Raw genomic sequence first — 22,894 nt, forward strand, 5'->3', positions numbered from 1 at the left:
TCAATAGTTCAGGTTTAGGTTATCATAAAAGATGATAATATTTTTTGCATCTGGAAAGACCACTGTTGAGGTTTTTACCATACTGTTGACATTTCATATATTTATCCTGTAGCATTCAGTGCAAATCTTCCATATGTGAAGCATGGAAATAAGAGAGTGCAAAGAAAAACCATTCCAACATATTTTTTAAATAGTAATATATTGGAATGGGATGACATTATCATGTGTAACTTTAACTACAGTTACATAACACAGACACATATATACAGTGGTCGAAGTGGAAATTTGGAAAGACTGAAAGTTTACGAGCTTTTATATAGTGAAATTAATTTTAGATGCATTTTAACACTATATAAAACATATTAAATGATGTAAGGCTATCCACTCTGTGTCCCCCACCTCTCATGTGTCCTTTGTGTACTTACATTTTCCCTCATATCTCACTATTATATTAAAACTTTTCCAAAATAGCTCCCTTATATCTTCCAGGTTACCTTTTCTTTCCCTTACGTTTCCTTTCTCTGTCCCTATGTGCCCCTTCAACACACTGTACCTTCCTTCATCACACTATGCCCCCTTTCCACACACCATGCATCCTTTAACACACTGCACCTTCCATTAACACACTGCACCTTCCTTCAACACACTGCCCACCTACGTTCTCTCCTTTCTATAACCTTCTTTTCTTCTCTTCCTCTTCTGTGTTCTGGCTCCTCTCTGCGCCACTCCTCAATGACAGTGTCAGAACATGATGATGTTACACCCAAGAATAGGTGAGAAGGGAGTCGCGCCTAGTAATTTATTTACTGGGCCAGCGGCCAAGCATGGAAGGCAGGCGGTGCGTAGAGCCTCTCAGGCATGGCACCCCCTGCCTTGCGTACCAGATTCCGCCACCCCCGATATATACACTATTGACAAAATACATCTTATCTAAGTGCTTCTGTAGTTTGTTGTTTAGAATGCACTGGCATTACTATTAAATATCCTTTATCTTCATTGGCAGCTCTTTATTGTTATGTTTTACATTAAACATATTTATGGTGCTTCTATATATCGTTTCAAATGGTACAGATGATTTGAGACCGGGACCTACTACACTATGGTATTCCCTCTTTCTGAGCCTTAGTACCTCCTGAGAATCGTTGCTGTGGTGAGAAACTGAGAAGATAGATTCTTCATCATAGAATCTCTATACATCAGATAAGCTTCCAATTATTTTATTTTGGTATGAGGCTACATTAGATAGCAATCAAGAACATTTTGTTGTTATATGATATACACTATGTGTTGCATGTATGTTTTTTTGTTTTACAGTCTAGGAATTTGCACTTGCAAAGAAGTGCTAAAGACAGGGAACTGCTTATTGTATGTGCTACTATTTATTATTATTCACCTGGTTGGTTATTTTTGCACTTATCATTCTAGTGCCTTCACTACTTATTATTTTTACAAACACTATATTTATTATATAGATATACACACACACACCATTGGAAAGCAGCATCTTAGTGGAAATTCACAGAACTTTGTGGCCGATTTCCCCACCTGTACGTGCTACGGAAATGTCTTATAAATGGCCGATGCCATGGTGTGTGATTAATGTCTGGCACTGCGGCAACAAAACACATGATTCCCAGCGCTGTGCGCCTAATGTAGGCCACATAGCAGGTCTTTAAAGGTTAAATCTCTCAGCCCAGGCTTAGTGGTGCCACACACTGGCAAGGCACGGCCAGATGGAAAGAGCACACTCCTCTGCTATTTGGAACAATACAAATAAATGTGAAAATATGCAGGCTGAGTCACATGCAAAATATAAGAATTAATCTGGATTGGCTAAAGGGGCAGGAGGCTGGATTACCCCCTGCAATGATGTGTGTAGAAACTATAAATAAAGCAGTAAACTGTGTACCATCTTGTACTTCAGAGTGATCATATCTACCATAGTGATGTGTAACAGTAGTTGTAAGGACTAGCTATGAGCATTCTGCTTATAAGATCCTGCACGACATCCATTATTTGAAGTAATCCTGTGATCTACAAACAAGAGCCAACCCTCTAATCTGTCCCTGGCTGTCCTGTGTTGAACCCAGCGGCCAGAGACCACACTCTGGCTGGTCCCCTGAATTCCTGATCCTAAATAAGCATGCAGGAGGAACTAGTCAGTCACCAGCAAAGAAGCACTGCAGCAGCTATACAAAATAGCCATATGTAAACTGTGCCAGACGCCATTGCAAGAGCCACTACTCCTGCAACCAGGGTGGCAAAGTAAGCTCATTCTGCTACTGGTATTTACTGCCACTTGTAACGGAAGTAATATAAAACTGCTTCAAAGTACAATTACAGGGTGGCATTTACATTTAGATGCAGTTTGTGATAATGAAACATTGTTATTGGTCAACATACTATAGGTAACTATCTTGAGGGAATCCCTTCATTGCCCGGCTACCAGAGAGGAGGAGTTTGAACATAGAACTATAGAAAGATAACAAGGAACTCGTTTGAAAGCACTCTATTTTGTAATTCTGATGGAAGTTAAATACTTGTAAAACCATTTATATGCTGAAAATTTAGTTTAAATAAAGAGACGTAAAAAAACACAACGATGACAAGTTTAATAAACAAACTTCTTGTTTTTACTTTTCAATTTTACACAAAAGTAACTTTAGAAGCAATGTTATACATGTCAAATGAATCCAGGAAAGGCTGGGAGTCCCAGCCTGCAAATCTGCATACTAGAGTTCGAAGAGCTGCAGGAGCAGCAGACTGGGGACCCAATTTCAGCTGCAGGTGGGAGCCAGACCCAAGGGCAAGGAAGTATATATAGACGGGAGATTTAAAGATAAATCTCCCGCCTTAGGCATAGTAGTGTGGTGCCCCAAAATCTGAGTACCCTGGGGTGTATCTATGTTTTTAATTTGTTAATTTAATTTGTTAATTGTTAAAAGTGTTTAGAAAGATTTACAAAAAAAAAAAAAAGTTTCTTGAGGGAGAAGTGACAGTTGGGAGTGGTTGGTGGTTGCCGGGAGTGACAGGAAGGAGGAGTGTGTGGCATAGCAACAAGTCCACTAACATTGGTAATAACTGTGAACTCCCAGAAGGCAGTGGGAAGAGGAAAGTTCTAGACTTCTGAGGGAGAGAGATCCCTGTGTCTGCATAGACTGAGAGAGAAGAAGAGAAGAAGTGAGCCAAAGAGAGGTGTGAGTAAAAAGGAAAGTACTGAAAACAAATAAGCAGTATAGAGATCTGTGACATCACACTAAACAGACTGAGCTATGTACTGAGAACAGTGTGAGAGGAGAGAAAATAGAGAGGTCTGTGACATCACACAAAAGAGACTGTGCAATGCAAAAGATCATGTTTATTTGGCGTGAAAAAGTAATTTATGGGCCCCAACCACGTGCAGCACTTCTACTAAATTCCTGTGCACAGTTCAACCCAGGACTGAGTGTAAAATATGGTAACGTTACCAAGATAATATTGGTGCACCAAATGTTTTAGTTGAATATTAATGTTAAGTGATTTACCTGAAAATTGATTTATTATTATATGTTAAATGCTATTGTGCTCTATGTTGATCAAATGAGTGTTTTGTCATTGCCATTGAGTTGAAGGGGTCAGTGGCGCGGTGGCTTACCAAAATTATCTTTACCGCATTATTATTAAACCCAAGTTATTTGACCAATCCTTGTCCCTCTCATTGAAGTATTTATCTCCTGACCACCGGATGTCCGAATAAAAAAGAACCTGACTCGTGTCTGGAGGACAATGTAAGGGAAGGAAATCCCATCAGTACTCGACCACCACAGTAGCACAAGGGATGGAGAGGAGGCTGATTCTCCCTGGCAGCTTGTGGACAGAGGGATACATTTTTCCCTGCCACTAGAAACAAGGTTAAAAGTGAAACCCTTCTAGACTGACTCATGTGCTAGCTGCATGAATCAGCTTGGCTTGGTTAATGGAGCTGGATGACTGGACTATCTCCTGCCAAGTTATGTTTTAAACTGTATAAAAATATGTACTGTCCATGTATTGTATATATTCCATCTGTACTTCTGGATGATCACAAATAACTTTAACTAGTGTGTAACGGTCGTTATAAGCACCCTTGAGAAATAAACATCACTGCTTCAAGATTCTGCCTGATGCCTAGTACCTGCTGTATCCTGTGACCAACAGATAAGAGCTTACACTCTAATCTGTGCCCTGGCTGTCCTGTGTCAACACTCTGCCCGCTATCCAGTAGAGCTGAACCATAGTAAGGTACCAGCCAGCTCACAGCAGCTACACCAACTACCCAGAAGTAATCTGTTGAAAGTGCCAGTAAAAGAGCCTGGTGGTGGCAACACCACCAGTTGGTGTCGGTGGCAACATTATTACGCAGTTGGCATTCGCACTCAGCAAGTGCCTGGTGGCAGGTGACATTAGGAGTGGTCTGTAACAGTCAGTTACTGACAGTGAGAAAAGAACCCAGAAAAACCGTGTAAGGTCCCTCTCCCAAGGACCACACCGAAAGACTGGATGGCAAAGTAAGCCAGTCCGGTCACAGTAATATTCAACTGAATTAGCGATACATGTAGTTCACATCCCACATTGTCATGCAGGATGAATGACACAGATGTAACATTGTGTTTTGGTACAAACACCATGGTTCAGCAATACTGAAATCTGCAGCAGTAAGAAATCAGAGAGGTGTCCATGATAACCTTCACTGATACCATAGGTGATAATCACATTGGATACCATGCAATAAATGCATTCTATCTTCATGCCTGTACATTGAGGGCAGTACAATTTTTTTATTCAATTTAACACATATCTTTTTTTTAAGCCAAGTGAAATGATTACACTCTACCATTACTTCTTTAGGCCTGTAGATTATCCTATTTATGGCTACAAACCTAATTACGCTCAAGAACAGAGTATTCACCACTACTGAGTGGAGCATATACTAGAGATGAGCGCACTCGAATTTCCTGAATCCGAGCCCACCCGAACGTTTCCGATCCGAGTCGGATCCGAGACAGATCCGGGTATTGGCGCCAAATGAAAACCTGAAACCGAGGCTCGGAGTCATAATCCCGCTGTCGGATCTCGCGATACTCGGATCCTATAAATTCCCCGCTAGTCGCCGCCATCTTCACTCGGGCATTGATCAGGGTAGAGGGAGGGTGTGTTAGGTGGTCCTCTGTTCTGGTAGATCTCGTGCTGTGCTGTGTTCTGCAGTATCAGTCCAGTGATGCTGTGCTCTGTCAATTTTGAGTTCAGTGTTGCTGCTGTGTCCTGTTCAGTCCAGTGGTGCTGTGTCATGTGCTCTGTGCTTCTAAGGGCATTGTTCTTTATTTCCCCATTATTCCCAAGTGTTTAAAAAATAAAAAATAAAAGTAATTATAACAAAATTTGCAAAACTAATCCAGCAGTTAAGTCCATTGGTACTGCAATATTACCAAGTTCACACATTCTGCAGTATCTTGTGCTACATATAATGGAGACCAAAAATTTGGAGGATAAAGTAGGGAAAGATCAAGACCCACTTCCTCCTAATGCTGAAGCTGCTGCCACTAGTCATGACATAGACGATGAAATGCCATCAACGTCGTCTTCCAAGCCCGATGCCCAATCTCCTAGTACAGGGCATGTAAAATCCAAAAAGCCCAGGTTAAGTAAAAGTAGCAAAAAGAGAAACTTAAAATCATCTGCGGAGAAACGTAAAGTTGCCAATAAGCCATTTACGACACAGAGTGGCAAGGAACGGCTTAGGCCCTGGCCCGTGTTCATGACTAGTGGTTCAGCTTCACCCAAGGATCTTAGCCCTCCTCTTCCCCCCCCCCTACAAAAAATTGAAGAGAGTTATGCTGTCAGCAACAAAACAGCAAACAACTCTGCCTTCTAAAGAGAAATTATCACAAATCCCCAAGGCGAGTCCAAGGGTGTTGGTGGTTGCGAAGCCTGACCTTCCCATCACTGTACGGGAAGAGGTGGCTCCTTCCACCATTTGCAGCAAGCCCTCTACACATGCTGTAAGGATCACTCACAGTCCAGTTACAGATTTGGCTAATGAAGGTGTGAATGTTGTACACCGGGAGGATATTGATGTAGCTGGCGCTGAGGAGGCTGTTGATGATTATGATGCAGACAGATACCAAATTACCTTTCTCAATTTCTATTTATATTCTAGATTATATAACGGCTGAATAGTTTTCTATTTTACTCCTAGTGGAGAGGGGATCTGATGCAGACAGATACCAAACTGCCTTTGTCCATTTCTTTGTATATTTGAATTTCTAGTTCTACAGTCTATGCAGGCTGCTTTTTTTATATTCAACTACAAGTGTAGGGCGGGGGGGCATAGATAGCCACCAAAGTAATATGGTCCATTTAATTTCACTTTCTAGCTCCACAGTCTGTGCAGCCTGCTTTTTTTTATCTTCAAAGTATTTACAAGCCTTGCAATCTAAATTAACAAGAGGTAGTGACGTGCTAGAACTCCACCCTCTATATGCTGCAGAGGATGGAGGAGCATCAAAAGGCCATTCAAGCCTACACAGCCACCTACGACATAGGAAAAGGAGTAGGGAAGCGCCTGAGTCAAGCGCACTGGAGAATGATTTCCGTGTTGTGCAAGGTTCTGCAGCCATTTGAACTTGCCACACGAGAAGTCAGTTCCGACACTGCCAGCTTGAGTCAGGTGATTCCCCTGATCAGGCTTTTGCAGAAGCAGCTGGAGAAAGTGAGGGAGGAGCTGGTACACCATTGCGATTCCACCAAGCATGTAGCTCTTGTGGATGAAGCCCTTCGTACGCTTTGCCAGGATCCGAGGGTGGTCAGTCTTTTAAAGTCAGAGGAATACATTCTGGCCACCGTGCTCGATCCTCGGTTTAAAGCGTATGTTGTGTCTCTGTTTCCGGCGGACACAAGTCTACAGCGGTGCAAAGACCTGCTGGTCAGGAGATTGTCCTCTGAAGAGGACCGTGACATGCCAACAGCTCCACCCTCATTTTCTTCCACATCTATGGCTACGAGGAAAAAGCTCAGTTTTCCTAAAAGAGCCGCTGGCGGGGATGCTGATAACATCTGGTCCGGACTGAAGGACCTGCCAACCATTGCAGACATGTCTACTGTCGCTGCATTGGATGCTGTCACAATTGAAAAAATGGTGGATTATTTTGCTGACACCATCCAAATAGACATGTCAGATAGTCCATATTGTTACTGGCAGGAAAAAAAGGCAGTTTGGAAGCCCCTGTACAAACTGGCTCTATTTTACCTGAGTTGTCCCCCCTCCAGTGTGTACTCGGAAAGAGTTTTTAGTGCAGCGAGGAACCTGGTCAGTGAGCGGCGAAGGAGGTTGCTTCCTCACAACGTTGAAAAAATGATGTTTATAAAAATGAATAATCAATTCCTCAATGAAGTACAGCACTGCCCTCCAGATAGTACAGAGGGACCTGTGGTTGTGGAGTCCAGCGGGGACGAATTGATATTGTGTGAGGAGGAGGAAGTACACACTGTAGGGGGAGAGGAATCAGAGGTTGAGGATGAGGACGACATCTTGCCTCAGTAGAGCCTGTTTATTTTGTACAGGGAGAGATGAATAGCTTTTTTGGTGTGGGGACCTAAACAAACCAATCATTTCAGCCACAGTTGTTTGGTAGGCCCTGTCGCTGAAATGATTGCTTTGTTAAAGTGTGCATGTCCTATTTCAACAACATAAGGGTGGGTGGGAGGGCCCAAGGACAATTCCATATTGCAACTCTTTTTTTGGCATTATGTGACCATTCAACAGTCGTTTGCCATGTTCAAAAAGTAAAACAAAATGTCAACAAATTCAAAAAATTAAACCAAAAGTAAAATGCCCTGTCATTATTTAAAACAAGAGGTATTGATGTGCTAAAATTACTGTAGTGTTATATGTTATAAACACTACACTTGGAAGTTGGAGGAGGTATTGTGGCCCCGGTACCAAATTTAGTACCGGGGCCACTCCACTATGCAGTCCAGATAGAGGTGTATCAGATATTAAACAACGTTGACTGTTGCTGCAAAATTTTTAAATAATATTGTGGGGAACACTACACTATGCAGTCCATAAACTTTTTTGGTGGAATTCAGACCCGTGGAGGGTTTTTTAATTATATTGTAGGGCCCACTCCTCTACGCAGTCCAGATACATTTTTTGGTGCGATTCAGACCAGTTCAGGGTTTTTAAATTATATTGTGGTGACCACTCCTCTACGCAGTCCAGGTACATTTTTTGGTGTGATTCAGACCAGTTCAGGGTTTTTAAATTATATTGTGGTGACCACTCCTCTACGCAGTCCAGGTACATTTTTTGGTGCGATTCAGACCAGTTGATGTTTTTTTTATTATATTGTGGGGACCACTCCACTACGCAGTCCAGAAAGATACCTTGTTGCAACATTTTGGACTAATAACAATATTGTGAGGTGTTCAGAATACACTGTAAATTAATGGAAATGATTGTTATTGAATGTTATTGAGGTTAATAATAGCGTAGGAGTGAAAATAAGCCCAAAAACTTGATTTTTGAACTTTTTATGCTTTTTTCAAAAAAAATCCGAATCCAAAACCTTAAATCCAAACCAAAACCTTTCGGCAGGTGTTTTGCGAAACAAATCCGAACCCAAAACCTCAAGAAAATCCGAATCCAAAACACAAAACACCAAAAGTCGCCGGTGCACATCCCTAGCATATACATGTATTATCTGGTTTTGTTTTTTTTAAAAACCTCTGGAATCATCAATGATTTTACAGTCATAACGAGTCACTGATTTCTGAGAACTGTGTGACAATACCCAGTGTACGCCCAAGCAGTGATACTTTTGTAAAAGTAGAACAAACAAAAAAAACAAACAAACCATGGTTAAAAAACACTTAGAGCTCTGTTGTAAATTAACTAGGCAAATAGACAATTTGATCCTCCTCCCCCTCAAAAATATGCTGCGTAAAGTATGTATTTTTTTTACATCAAATATTCGTGTATGCTTGTTAGAAAATATTCAAATATTAGCTATTACAAACCAGCTATCTATAGTATGAAACATCACACAGAAGGCTCTGGTAATATCCATTTATAGTGGCAGGTAAATTATTCCACTTGCTAGCCCTTGTGATAACCAGTGACAACATAACTATCCCTCTTAGCATTTAATTAATCAGGTGTTATTTCCACCACTGTTTCTGGCATTATTAAACTTTTGTAAAATCACTTGATGAATTGACACCTTAAAGGAACAAAAAACACATTACAAAACTCCAGAATGTGTCCTGTCATCCTATGGAGCACTGCTATGGGAGAAGTCAAGTCACAGAGATATGTCCATCCAGAAGTCACAAGCACTATTTGAACTCTTACTTAAACAGGCGAGCTTTAGCAGGGTTTTACAGTTAGGGAGAATACTTGGTAGACATTCAGTTGAAGAGCTCCAGGAGTATTATACAGCATATGATAAGGGTTGTAGTCCTGAGAGCTGCGGTAGCCTGGGAAGAGAAGAAAGGTTGGAAAGAGCAGAGAGTTGGGATGCAGTGATATTGTAAGCTTAGATCTAGCAAGTGAAAAATGATTGGAGAGCACTAAATAATTTTGTAGTGAATGCATAATATAATAGGAAGCCAAAGTGATTTCAGCAAGTGAAATGTAGATACTGATCAAGAGGGGAGAGGTTATTCTTGTAGCAGCAATTTTGAAAAGATTTTATGGGACATTTCCATTGCAGCAATACGGAGCTTGCAGCAGCTTTCTTGGGCATTGATAATAGTACTATGCATCAATACGAAGTGACAAATGCAATTGAAAACAAGGGCATTTAATGAAGCCAGTGAGCATTGAGCTCAGGGAGATGCTGGGGAATGGAAGGGGGTTCATGTGAGCAAAAATCTGGTTGGAGGCAGGGATACATGCGACAGGGAGTGTGGTGGGCGGAGGGGGTGACATATAGAGGGTGGTGGGTTGCGATCGACAAAGGAGACCGCCGGCAGGAGCAGCATGTGTGGAAATCCAGTTGTGTAGGGTGGCAGAGACAGAGAATGGTGGGAAGAGAGGGCAGGTGAGGGAGTCACCTGGTTTCTCCTTATACTCACCATCTTCTCCCTTGCATTCCCCCTGTCCAACACATGTCCCCCCTTCCCTCCGCAGGCCTGCTTTCACCTCAAAACCCTCCTACAATTCATGCCCCAACTCTCACACATCAACTTTTCTCACACGACCCCCTGCACTCTTGCTTTTTCACTCACATGCTCCCCTGCACTCCTGCTTTTCACTCACATGCCCCCCTGCACTCCTGCTTTTCACTCACATGCCCTTTCATCATCAGATCATTCCCCCACACTACCACATCTTCTTATCTGCCTCTCCGTTATTTTCAGTAGTTACACAGGAACAGGCACATTGGCAGCAGCCCGCCTTCCCTATGTACCATGTGACTACAGCAGTCACATGACCTCGTGACGTCAGAAGATCCACGATGACGGGTGTCTAGCCAGACTTTAGTGAGACAGCAGATGGACCTAGATGAGGCTTTTCTATCGGTCGGGGAGTTCGGCCGGTGTCAGAAGCGGCTGACAGCATTCCTAGTGCTGCTGCAGGTCGGTCCTCTCATTGGTAGCCTAACTCTGCGCTCACTAGTCTTCTCATGCAGTCAGTGCCACCCTCATTGGTGTCGCTAGGATACAAATTACAGCTGACCCAACTCAGGGATTCTAAGAGGTGCTAAATTAATGTTCCTGGCACATGAATCATTCATAGTCTGTTCTATTTATAAGCCGAGCTGGCAACTCATTATCCCACTCCGCTCTATGACAGGCTCTGAACCACTGCTGCTGCACAACCTCTTGGGACACAGAGACCTCAGATTTTTCTCACTGGAGATAATGAAATATAGTTTTAAAGATTACAGCTGTAACTATGCTGGAATAACCCGAGTTGTCCTTGGAAACGTGCTAATTATCTAGTGGTATTAGAAGTGCCACAGGCACTAAGGATAACAATGTTATTTTGCAATTGCAAGATGAAAAGCATTTAGGTAAAATGCCTGTACAGCACCTACAAAGAATAAAGACATTCTCATTGAGCTAATGGGGAATGTATTTTCTGCAGTATGAATGCAATGTAAATAATGTTCAGAAGGAAACCGATAAGGCCATAAAAAGGATATGGTTATATATATATATATATAAATAAATATATATATATATATATATTACATACACACACACACACTAAGAGGTGTTACTGTTAGATTTGAAAAGCATTGCTTTGGAATTGCAAATGTTCACACAGAAAAGGTGAAGTTAAGTAAACAAATAATGCAAATGTCCTACCTTAACACTAAAACCTGCGGAACAAGTATATTATTGACAGTATCTTGGCATAAGTATTGCTTACCTGTTTTAAATGTCAACCCCTTACCTGCTAAGCCCAGCTTTCCCCACACACAGTCCTGATAATTTAAAATAAAATTTTAAACTTTTTTATTGGTTTTAAGAGGGTGCAAGGGTGAGAATCAACAATATATTAACAGGTGCTGTAGTATAGTGGTCATCAACAAAATATTCCATGGGAGGACGTTTAAATTTAATGCACATCCTGCATTATAAATGTAACACTCTACTGTGGTCCATTATTGCGAAAATATTACTCTTATAAGTGGATTATTATGTAAAAAGTATTGGATATGTGCATGAAAAGCTCACTAGGAAACTTAATGACAGGCTCCAACACTGATTAAAAATACATTGGGAAAGCGTATAGAAAACACATTTTATACATAATGTTTGAGATGGGCCTTTTGGCCCTTAATGCAATGGGAGTTTACAATCCCTTTAACACATAATCATTGCTTTTAATATGCTTAGTGATGAACACTTTACAATGTTTTCATCCCTGCTAATTTCTATGGCATATCAGCCTGTTAACAGTTATACAAGTTTGTGTTGTAAACTTTTGTTTGATATAGCAAAGCTGCCAAATGTCTAAGGATTTACCCTTTAAAATCATGAATAATTAAATAACCCCACTTATAATATTCAAAAAACAGACCAAGTCCTTCCTGGTCAAAACAAAAATGGTTTCTGACACTTTCCCCTGTTAGGCTCTTCATAAATTGAAATTGCAAGCACTAATCATATTAATAAATGCAGCAAAATAAAAGTACCGGTAGTAATTTTACCAATTCAAAATATTTACTTATTTCCCCTTAATTCCCCAGCATCACAGTTGTAGTCTCTAGTGGACGCTCACAGTGCTTTATTCTATGAGTGTGAGTGGAAACTGAAACATTTCATGGTTACTGATACTTCAGTGTTACTATTCATTATTACCAAACTGATCAGCTACAGTGTGATGTATATCTGTTAAGGTCAGAAAATGGCTGCCCTGTATTAGATGACCACACTTTAAACACACATCATCATCATCACCATTTATTTATATAGCGCCACTGATTCAGCAGTGCTGTACAGAGAACTCATTCACATCAGTCCCTGCCCCATTGGAGCTTACAGTCTTAATTCCCTAACATACACACAGACACAGACAGACAGACAGAGAGAGTGAGAGACTAGGGTCAATTTTGATTGCAGCCAATTAACCTACTAGTATGTTTTTTGGAGTGTGGGAGGAAACCAGAGGACCCGGAGGAAACCCACGCAAACACGGGGAGAACATACAAACTCCACACAGATAAGGCCATGGTTGGGAATTGAACTCATGAACCCAGCGCTGTGAGGCAGGAGTGCTAATCACCTTAGCCACCGTGCTGCCCAATTGCTCCTGCAAACCCGTTTATTCTACTAAATGACAACTATGCTATCGGTTTAGCACAGGTTTAGCGGAAACCGCTTGGTAAAACTGGATGGGAAGCAATGTGCAACACCTCAGTTCTAGTTCACATCAGGCTCGTCCATTAGGGAATGGGCCAGAACGAACATCCAACAGATGCATGGCCCAATGCAAAGTAGTGCTGGGCCCATCCTTGTATCCCTGACTGGTGAGTACCAGGTAAAAAGTAAATAATGTTAAAATGTCTCCTAAAAAATAAATCTAGCCTGGTGCCCCCATTACTAAATAAATTATAGTTTTCCTGATTATTAAATAAAAAAAAAAACCATGTTGAATATCCTTGTGTTCTTGATCTGACATAATCCATATAGAAATAAACTAAGGCTCCCAACGTGAAATTATTTAATGTCTGGTAAGCCCACCAGACTGATACATTTAGCATTTTGTATTTCTATGGCACAATTCGGGGCCGCAATTAGATAGTTACGTTTTGTAAAACTAGGATCCCCCCCTGTGGTTTTACAGTGGTGTTTGCTTCAGTAGATCTGGAGGTTTGAACATTTAAATAAACTGCACTATAATTAGTTTCCCCCCTAAGACTATATTTCAGAATAATATTTTATAAATTGACTTCCAAAGTGAATAGAATAGTTTTATTCTCTTTGCGCCAAAACAGACACTTCCTCTGTCAGACTCTTGCTTCATAAATTGGAAGAACACTCTGCCCTGAAAGGCAGGGGAAGAACAAAAGATACTGCTGAGACTGAACAAGATCCTTTCATAATATCATGTAATTTAATGCCATTCACAATGCGTCTATGGCTGCAAATGTGCTGCATTATGTGAAATGACAAATTGGCATTTTACAAGCATATTTTGGATTCTTGATGGGAATGTAAAATGCATAATTGTATACATACAATAAATCTATGATGGCATCTCAGAAAGAAAGACAAAAAAAATATGTTACAATGTATCAAAAGAACACATTTTATAAAAACATATTTACTGATATGTATTGAGCATCACAGGTCACTGAAGCTTTTCAGTTGTCCTGTGATTTTGTAAAATTTTGTGTAACAAGTGAGTTTTCTATATAGATTCTTGTTGGGTAACGTGCATTCGTCTGTATAAAATGACAATGCGAATAATGTGTTACACTTTTGTTATCCTGAGATACTGATCTTTTGTGCCTATTGCCAGATTTTTGGTTGTTATTTCTGAAAATGATCTGCATACTGATATTTTTTTTATTTTATTGAATCCCGAGGTGCGGTGCTCCAAATCACCCAGTGCCGAAAAAACAGTGCTGGGGGCTTGGGCCTTTAGACCCTTCCCAAAAAGGAAAGGACAGGGTTGCTCCCTGTCCCCCAAAGCCAAAAGGCCTCTTGGGAGGACAAAGATTCTTCGGACACCCCTTCGCCGAAGCTAGGGGGTGCCCCTTTACATCCCGACCCTCGGAGCCAAAAGGCCCCTTCGAGGGCAAGGGTCTTCAGGACTGCCTCTGCCGCAAGGCTCGGGCAGTCCCCTTTACCCCGAGGTCGGCAGAAGCTTTCCCCGGGGGACTGGCTCTTCAACTCTCCCCATAAGGACAGAGTCTCAGATAACTGAGGGAGAGTGGTTCCCCTGAGGGTCAAACCCAAACCCAAAAACGTGCAAACGGAAATCACACAAAATAAAATCCGTGCAAAAAAGTGCTAGGATGTGCATAAGTGCTACATGTTCAATAAATAAAAAAGTGCCCATAAGCCCCAGCCGAATGGCCGGAGGATAAGAAAATATAAAGTGGTGCAGGGTTCGCTCTCAGTGTATTGTGCTCTGTGCCTTACTCTGTGCACGTGATCATGAGGTCACCTCCGGGCCCTGTCCCCCGTAACACAGACACCTCGAGCCGCCAAGTCACCACCGGCCTTCTGGCATCAGACCAAGGAGACCCATCCCTTCCAGGGTATCCTAAAACCACCCCTTATTTATTTTTTTGTTTCCAAATTTTAATTTTTTTTTCTCTGCGAGTGGTGGGGCATGTGTGTACTTGTATTCTAATACTTGTGGTAACATAGACCTGTTTAATCACCAACACTGTAGGGACCTCAGTCGTAGCGGAGACAATGAATGAGTTGCCATGAAACTTACTAACGCTAGTCAATGCTGGAGACCTTGCTGATATTCTTGGCATCGAAATCTTGCATGTCCCAATGAGTCACTTTTGTGAGACCAAAAGTGTGTGTGTGTGTTTCGGAGGTGGAGGGGAAAATGTGTGCACTCCACCACCAGATGTCCGTGGAACCGCAAGTGCATACACACGTTCAACCATGCGCCTGAAGTGAAGGAGATTGCTGCTTTCCAGCTCTTTTACACATACCAGGGATAAGACATGGTTACATCCTTCTCCTGCTGGAAGGCAAGTGGGTACAGTAGGACATGACACACCTCAGTGCTGGCTCTGAATATAGCCTGGAGATGAGTATATCCCTGACCCTTCACAGGATAGTGGTTCAGGCAACAGCAGCTGTGCTGTTGCGGGGTAGTGGAATAAAGCGAAGGAACACAGAAACTCGTTCTACACACAACAATTCTTGACCCGGTGGCAGAAGTATTTTAAACACAGAAGGCCGAAAAGATAATGTAGTTTCCATCCAAACACTTTCCAAATAAAAAAAAAAAGTGATGGCTTCAGGGCGTATAACAAAAAGCAGCACTGCCTGTATTGTGAGAAGCCCCTCTCAAAAATAGCCCCTCATATTGAGCATGTTCACCGTAATGAGACTGAAGTTGCCTGGACCATGAAATTTCCAGAGTACTCGTAAGAACGGCGCATGCAATTTGCACATCTTTGGAATAGAGGTAGCTCTGCACACAACTCTGAGGTGATAAGGACAGGATGTGGTGCTGTGATTTTATGCACTACCAAAGACATGGTTCTCAAAGGTTTCATGCACTGTGCTGCTTGCCAAAGCTTTTTTGCGAGAATATACCTGTAGCAACACATAAAGAACCGTAAGCTAAACCAAAGGTGCATCAAACCCAAACCTGGCAAGTCCAGTCTCTGTGTGCTCAGCGTTGCTCCACCTGACATTAAATGGTGGCTTTTGGAAGCTCTTGAGCAACATGACCCCAGATGAAATTTTACCTACAGTCAAAAATGAAGATGCATCATGCAGATGGGGCAGCCATCTCTTTAACCAGGTCGGGTCAGATGCCAGCAAATACATCATTCATAAGGTTTAATAAATTGGAAGGCTATTGTTAAATGCCAGAAGAGCTACCCCTTTAAAGTTAAAAGACTTTACATTGTATGAAACTTTCTGCATGTAGTAAATGCGGTGAAGTTGGCTGCTGGCTATGATGATGAAACCAGTACATTTAAGACACCATCGCTGGCACTGAAGGTCGGACATGGCTTGCAACTGTTAGCAACCATTGTGGAATGCTGAGCAATGATGGAGAGCTGCACTGCTGCTGTGGAAAATGCACGCAACTTCACCAAGATCTATGAGGCAAGATGAAACAAGCTGATTTCATCGACTGCCTTGAAAACTCTGGAGTCAAAGTGGAACGTACCTCAGAGATGTGAAAAAGATGCAGTTGATGACAAACAGCAAGGGTACCAAAGCAATTTATCCACCAAACCTACGATTAAAAACTGGGCATTGCTTGCAAATGTCACACTGGCACAGATGATCTTATTCAATTGAAGAGGGAAAGGGGGGATCCTTTGTAGCATGTTCCAGACCTGAGTCTTCACGATGCAATAAAAGCAAGTATAGTTGTGTGTGTGTCTATGTCTTTAATAATAATTATATTTATATACAATTAGTGGCCACTTTATTAGGTAAACTTTCTAGTAATGGGTCGAAGCCACCCTTTGACCCCAGAACTCTGATTTATTTGTGTCTCGGATTCAACAAGGTGCTGGAAGCATTCCTTAGACATTCTAGTCCATGTTGACCTGATGGCATCAAGCAGTTGATGCAGATTTGTCAGCTGTACATTCATACTGCAAATTTGATGTTCTTTTGGATTGAGATCTGGTAACCATGAAGGCCATTGGAATACATTAAACTCATTGACATGTTGAGATGATGTGTGTTTTGTGACATGGTGTACTGTTCTACTGGAAGTAGCCATTAGAAGACGGGTAGACTGGGGCCTTTAAGGGATGCACATAGTCTGCAACAATACTCAGGTGCACTGTAGCATTTAAATTATGCTCAGTTGGTATAAAGGGGCCAAATGTGTGCCAAGAAAACATTTTCCACATCATTACACTGCCGCCACCACTACCAGCCTGCATTGATGACACAAGGCAGGATTGATCCATGAATTCATGTTGCTTGAGTAAAATTTTGACCCTACCATCAATAAACCAATGTCTATTTTTGTGAGCTTGTGACTACTGTAGCCTCAGTTTCTTTTTCTTATCTGAAAAGGACGAAACTCGTGTCTAAAAGCATAACAATTATCTTTTGTAAAAACTGTATATTCACACCTTTAAAATGGAATTTAAACCACACCCAATTCATCAAAACAAGGTGATGCAAATATAAAACTGGCTACTGAGATTTTTTAATTTGTTGGGCAATGAATCCGTAATACTTTACTTATTCGCTGGAGGACACTTGTAGGAGATTTCTTTCATCATATGAGTGACTTGAAGTGTGAATTCTTTAAACGAGGCTAGGTTTTAGGGCAGTTTTTCTGCTTCTCCAAAGGGCCACGTACTAGCACCCACTTTTTCACCTTTCGGCTAACTTTGTTGCAACACCTGGGCCTTTTTTTATCATTTCCAACATAGTGACTTTACAACACACAGATATTTTTTTACTTTCTATATTATATGTTCGTCACTTGGTCGTCCTCTGTTGCATAATGATTACTAGGATGCTCTCTGTATGTAATATCTTTCACTAGAATGCTTTCTGCAGTGTATGATCACCACCTGAATGCCCACTGTGCTGTACGTTGAACCCCAGCATTTGGCAATGTTATTTACCGTATTTTTGTACGTTAAATATTTTCTTTGAACCTAAACACTAAATGATGACCCATTATATTCAGACATCTATAGAGTACTTTATACTTCTATTTAACTGTGATTTCTACATTTCTGTCAATGTCTCTTTGGTGAGGAGACATTTCAAAGGTTTACACAACTATTTGTGGGACACTAGCAATTCCAACAATTCATTATTAAATCTACTAATAGCATAATTGATTTTCCAATCACATTTTCTGTCTTTGGATCTATTTTTTGTTTACAGTAGCATGGAACTTTACTTTCTGGCAGTTGCACAACTTGTATCTGTATTGTATGGCGGTCACTGGGAAGCGTATTGTATGGTGATCATTGGGATGCACTCTATTGTATCGTGGACACAAGAATGTTCTCTGTATTGTATGGTGGTCACTCGTGGCCTTTATATATTGTAGTCTGTTACGCTCCCTGTATTTTATGGCGGCAACTAGGATACACTTTGTATTGTATGCGATCATTTTGATTTTCTGCATTGTATTGCGTATTGAATTGGCCTTGTTTTCCACCGTGACTAGGGCTGATGGTGTGCTAACAATGCCTACTTTTGTGTTTGTCCCAATTATACCTGTTTTGGTCCTGTCTACATGAGGCCACTCTAGGGCCAATTAATGTTCCCAATCAGCCCCTGATGCTACTTGATGTTCAGAACAATAGAGAAGAAGAGTGTACATTACCCATAGATGGAATTCTGCATTGTTGGAAAGACAGACATTATTCACAGATAACATTAAGCATGATCATGGAGACACAGTACTAACTGATAAAATAAAGCACAGATAGGGAGACAGACAGTGCTGGCTGATGTAATTTGATACAATCAGAGTGGCAGCACGGTGGCTAAGTGGTTAGCACTTCTGCCTCACAGCACTGGGGTTCAATTCCCAACCATGACCTTATCTGTGAGGAGTTTCTATGTTCTCCCCCATGTGTGCGTGGGTTTCCTCTAGGTGCTTGGTTTCCTCCCACACTTCAAAAACATATTAGTAGGTTAATTGGCTGCTATCAATATTGACCCTAGTCTCTCTCTGCCTGTGTGTGTATGTTAGGGTATTTAGACTGTAAGCTCCAAAGGGGCAGGGACTGATGTGAGTGAGTTCTCTGTACAGCGCTGCGGAATCAGTGGCGCTATATAAATAAATGGTGATGATGATGGTGATGATAGATTGTGCCAGCTGATGGTTTTTAGCATGATGAGAGAGACAAGCAACACTGATGTGTCCCATGGCTTTTTCTGTTACATATAGTTAATGAAGCAGGCCAGGCAGTAAGAAAAATACGTAGACATTGGATTAGTGTGCGTATGGAGGCTGAAATATTTGCCTCTGTAAGTCTTCATGTAGTAAAAGAACCTGGTGATATCCTCACAGAACTAACATTGGCTGTCTGTTACATTAATCCATGTCCAGTACACTTTTACATAAATAGGTGTATTGACAGGAGGGAAAAGACACTTTCTTCAGAAGTTCTAGCCCTACAGAGTACTCTATTTTACATCTTGATGTTAAGGTGTCTAGCTGCATTAGCACATTGTTATAAGTTACAGCCCACTAATTGGATGTTATCAGAGAGCCTCTGATGCTTGGTATGAATTTGTTTGTCGAGAGTCTCATGGAGAACAGGCATTTGGTATCTACCTACTGACCAATATATTCATAAATTCAGATATCTACAGAATACCTTATACTTCCATAGTACTATGTGATTTCCACTTTTCTGTCAATTTCTCCTCATTGGTGAGGAGAAATTTCAAGGGTTTACACAAAGATTTCTAGGATATTGCCAATTCCAACAATTCCATATTAAATCTACTTATAGCATAATAGGTTTTCCATTCACAATTTCCCTTTTTGGATTCATTCTCTTGTTTAGTACAGTAACATGGAAATTTGCATTCTGGCAGTTACAATAATGCTCTGTATTGTATGGCAATTACTGGGATGCTCTCTGTATTGTTTGGCGATTACTGGGATGCTCTCTGTATTGTATGGCGATTACTGGGATGCTCTCTGTATTGTATGGCGATTACTGGGATGCTCTCTGTATTGTATGGCGATTACTGGGATGCTCTCTGTATTGTGTGGCGATTACTGGGATGCTCTCTGTATTGTGTGGCGATTACTGGGATGCTCTCTGTATTGTGTGGCGATTACTGGGATGCTCTCTGTATTGTATGGCGATTACTGGGATGCTCTCTGTATTGTGTGGCGATTACTGGGATGCTCTCTGTATTGTGTGGCGATTACTGGGATGCTCTCTGTATTGTATGGCAATTACTGGGATGCTCTCTGTATTGTTTGGTGAAATTTTAATCTACTTTGTGCAGTGGTACTGAGTGATCATCTTCATCCCATGTTGCAGCATTTCTTTTAATTTTGGAAAGGGTGTTTTCATGGATGACAATGCTCATCCATGGGCACATGTGGTTTGATGAGCATGACGCTGATGTTATCCATAGGTCATAGGATTCTCAGTGACCACATCTAAACCAAATGAATCATTTTTGAGATTCTGGAACTATGCTTGAAATGGCGTTGAAACTTTATTAATGATGTTTCTTCGATGTTCCAAAAATGTTGTACTTAGTGATCGGTTATTCTCCCTACATAGTGAATATGGCTTTTGCAATATATGTGTTATTTAACATAATATGTCTGGCAGTTATTTAAACCATTTTAACATTTTCTTTCATGATATTACAAATTAAGAACATGTGTGAGAAATCTGACTACAAGTTCTATAATGGTTTCTGCCACATTTGTAGCATCCATTAGGTATAGGGCTAAGTCAATTAGATGTCAGTTGTATCCTATCCCTACCTATCTTATATGGTATTTTATTTATAAACATACTGGGGACAAATTTATTTTTTAAAGTGTCCGCCTTCCTAAAGATCACCTCTGGTTTTTCATCTTGAAAAGGCCTCAAAACCTTGTCAAGTTTCATAGTAGAAAAGTTCTTATTGACTATTCTTTTAATCTTTTGAGACTGCACATTATGTTTTGACACAAAAGTAACAGACCTATTAGACCTATTTTTATCAAATCTATTACTATGAAGTAAAGCATTTTTAATTATCTTAAGAGCTTGTACAAAAGCTAATTTGATAAAAAATTTTCAGGTAGCCATTTTCTTTAGATGATAACAAAATATCAGTTTGTCTTCAGAAAATTTCTACTGTCATTCAATTTCTGCGGATACATGAAAACTGACCCATTGGAACATTATCTTTCTATAGTCAGTGACAGCTATTATAATTTAAATAATTGTTTGCATCCACTATTTTTTTGAATGGTTTCTGTAAAAGTTAGACTCTCTGACTGAGTCTGCAATCGATCTGTATGAGGTGACAAGTGTGTGTAAATTTCAAATGATATTAATTCTTATTAAGGTGATTAATAAAATTGTCAACTGAAGTTGTGTCCCCATCCCACAAAAAATCCTCAAATCTGCAATATAGAGGCCAGAGAGCAGCAGATTCACCCCGATTGGCTGACCCCTGGTATTTCGATCTAAGTGACCCATATAAAGATTGACTAAACTGGGAGCAAAACTGGTCCCCATGCCTGTGCCAAGTGTCTGCAAGTAAAACAACTGAAACTGGTGAAATAAGTATGTGCCAAAATAAGTTGAATAGAATCAAGGATAATGCCATGCTGTATCCCTAATTATAAAGAATCAGTCATCAAAACACTTTTGATCACTCCCATACTCTTTTTGTATGGGGTGTTTGAATGCAATAATTCTACATCACAAGTAAGTAGCAAATATGAATTCATGCAAGAAAGAGATGTGGGTAGAGACACAGTTTGTTGGAAAAATATACAGATATCTTATATTCACATATATACAGAGCTTGTTTAAAGTACACTATTAAGTGCTTTGTATGTATATGGATTTCTAATTTTGAATCTGGCTCTGAGTATTTTCTTTAGTGTAAACATTGTGATTAGATTTCGGGGAACATATACCTTTTAATGTCTCAACTTTTGATATGCCGACTTGTATATGTCATATTAACATACTATATAGAATTGTTTCTAAGTATATTCTATTATGGAATTCATGATTAAAATTTTAAATTGCTAAATTCTATATTTGAAGGAATAGGTTTGATTTCTGTTTAATTTATGTAAAAATAGGGCCTTGGGAGAGTTGTTGCCTATGCATACCCTCATATTTTTATCTCCTATAAAATCCCTGCTTTTTTCAGTAGATATACCTGGAATATATCATTTTTGTTTTTACATTTGTATATTAAAATATATCATTAAAACCTTATTCTTGTTTACAGTTGACAAAACTGCATAATGTTAATTTTTAAGGTATGTCGCTCCTGATAATTGTCTTCATTCCTGAAGCTTTTTTTGTCTGTCTTTTTTGAACTTGGTGTATTTCCTTAAAGAACCATTTATCCTAAAATGTAAGTTTTCTTAAGACAATTCCACTTTTTCTTTAATCTTTTAGAAATTCCTCTGCGCTTTCCCTGCACTCCTCCTGGGAGAATAGACCACATCTGTTGGTGCCTTTTCTCCCCCCTACATTATTACACATCTTCAGCAGCCCAAGGTAATGACAAGTTCCAGCTTCATCAGTAACCATAGTGTACATGTCATTCTGCCACCCATCTGAAGCTGACAGCTACTTAGTTTTGACACATGACTGGTCCCAAATATAATGGAATTGTTCAGATGCAAATATCCCAACATGTATCCATTTAAAGTCACCTCAATATAAGCCTAGTCTCTGACCCAAGCAAACTACGCCCCAGTTCACACAAACCCTGCCTCAATTTTCAAATCATGCCCACTTTCTGACCAAGCACCCAAACTTTCTGATGAGGTCCCACCCACTTCCTTTTAAGCCCCATCCTCTTTGAGGTTCACAAATCGGGGCTGTCTGAAAAAATCGGGATTGTGAATGCCTGCAAGTCTGGTTGGAAGATACTAAGATGTGGTCCACAGTAGAGCTGAATGCTCAGGGCCTCATTAAGAGTTGTGGGGACATCCATATGTGGGTCATAAATATATATATATATATACTGCGCATGCATAGCAAAATATGTCCCT

The 22,894-nt window shown here is 40.5% G+C and overlaps 1 protein-coding gene across 3 annotated transcripts in view; it reads left to right on the top strand.

Moving 5' to 3' along the window:
* The first annotated feature begins 10,443 nt into the window (after nucleotides 1-10,443).
* The window catches only part of LOC142161143 (solute carrier family 22 member 15-like), a 128,487-nt gene continuing 116,036 nt past the window's right edge, over nucleotides 10,444-22,894 (top strand). For all 3 annotated transcript variants that reach the window (XM_075216437.1, XM_075216439.1, XM_075216438.1), the window contains exon 1: nucleotides 10,444-10,599. In XM_075216437.1, coding sequence (XP_075072538.1) covers nucleotides 10,516-10,599 — 84 coding nt within the window. In that variant the 5' untranslated portion in view covers nucleotides 10,444-10,515. The remainder of the gene's footprint in view (nucleotides 10,600-22,894) is intronic.

Source organism: Mixophyes fleayi, chromosome 6, assembly GCF_038048845.1.
Source record: "Mixophyes fleayi isolate aMixFle1 chromosome 6, aMixFle1.hap1, whole genome shotgun sequence".
Classification (NCBI taxonomy): Eukaryota; Metazoa; Chordata; class Amphibia; order Anura; family Limnodynastidae; genus Mixophyes; species Mixophyes fleayi.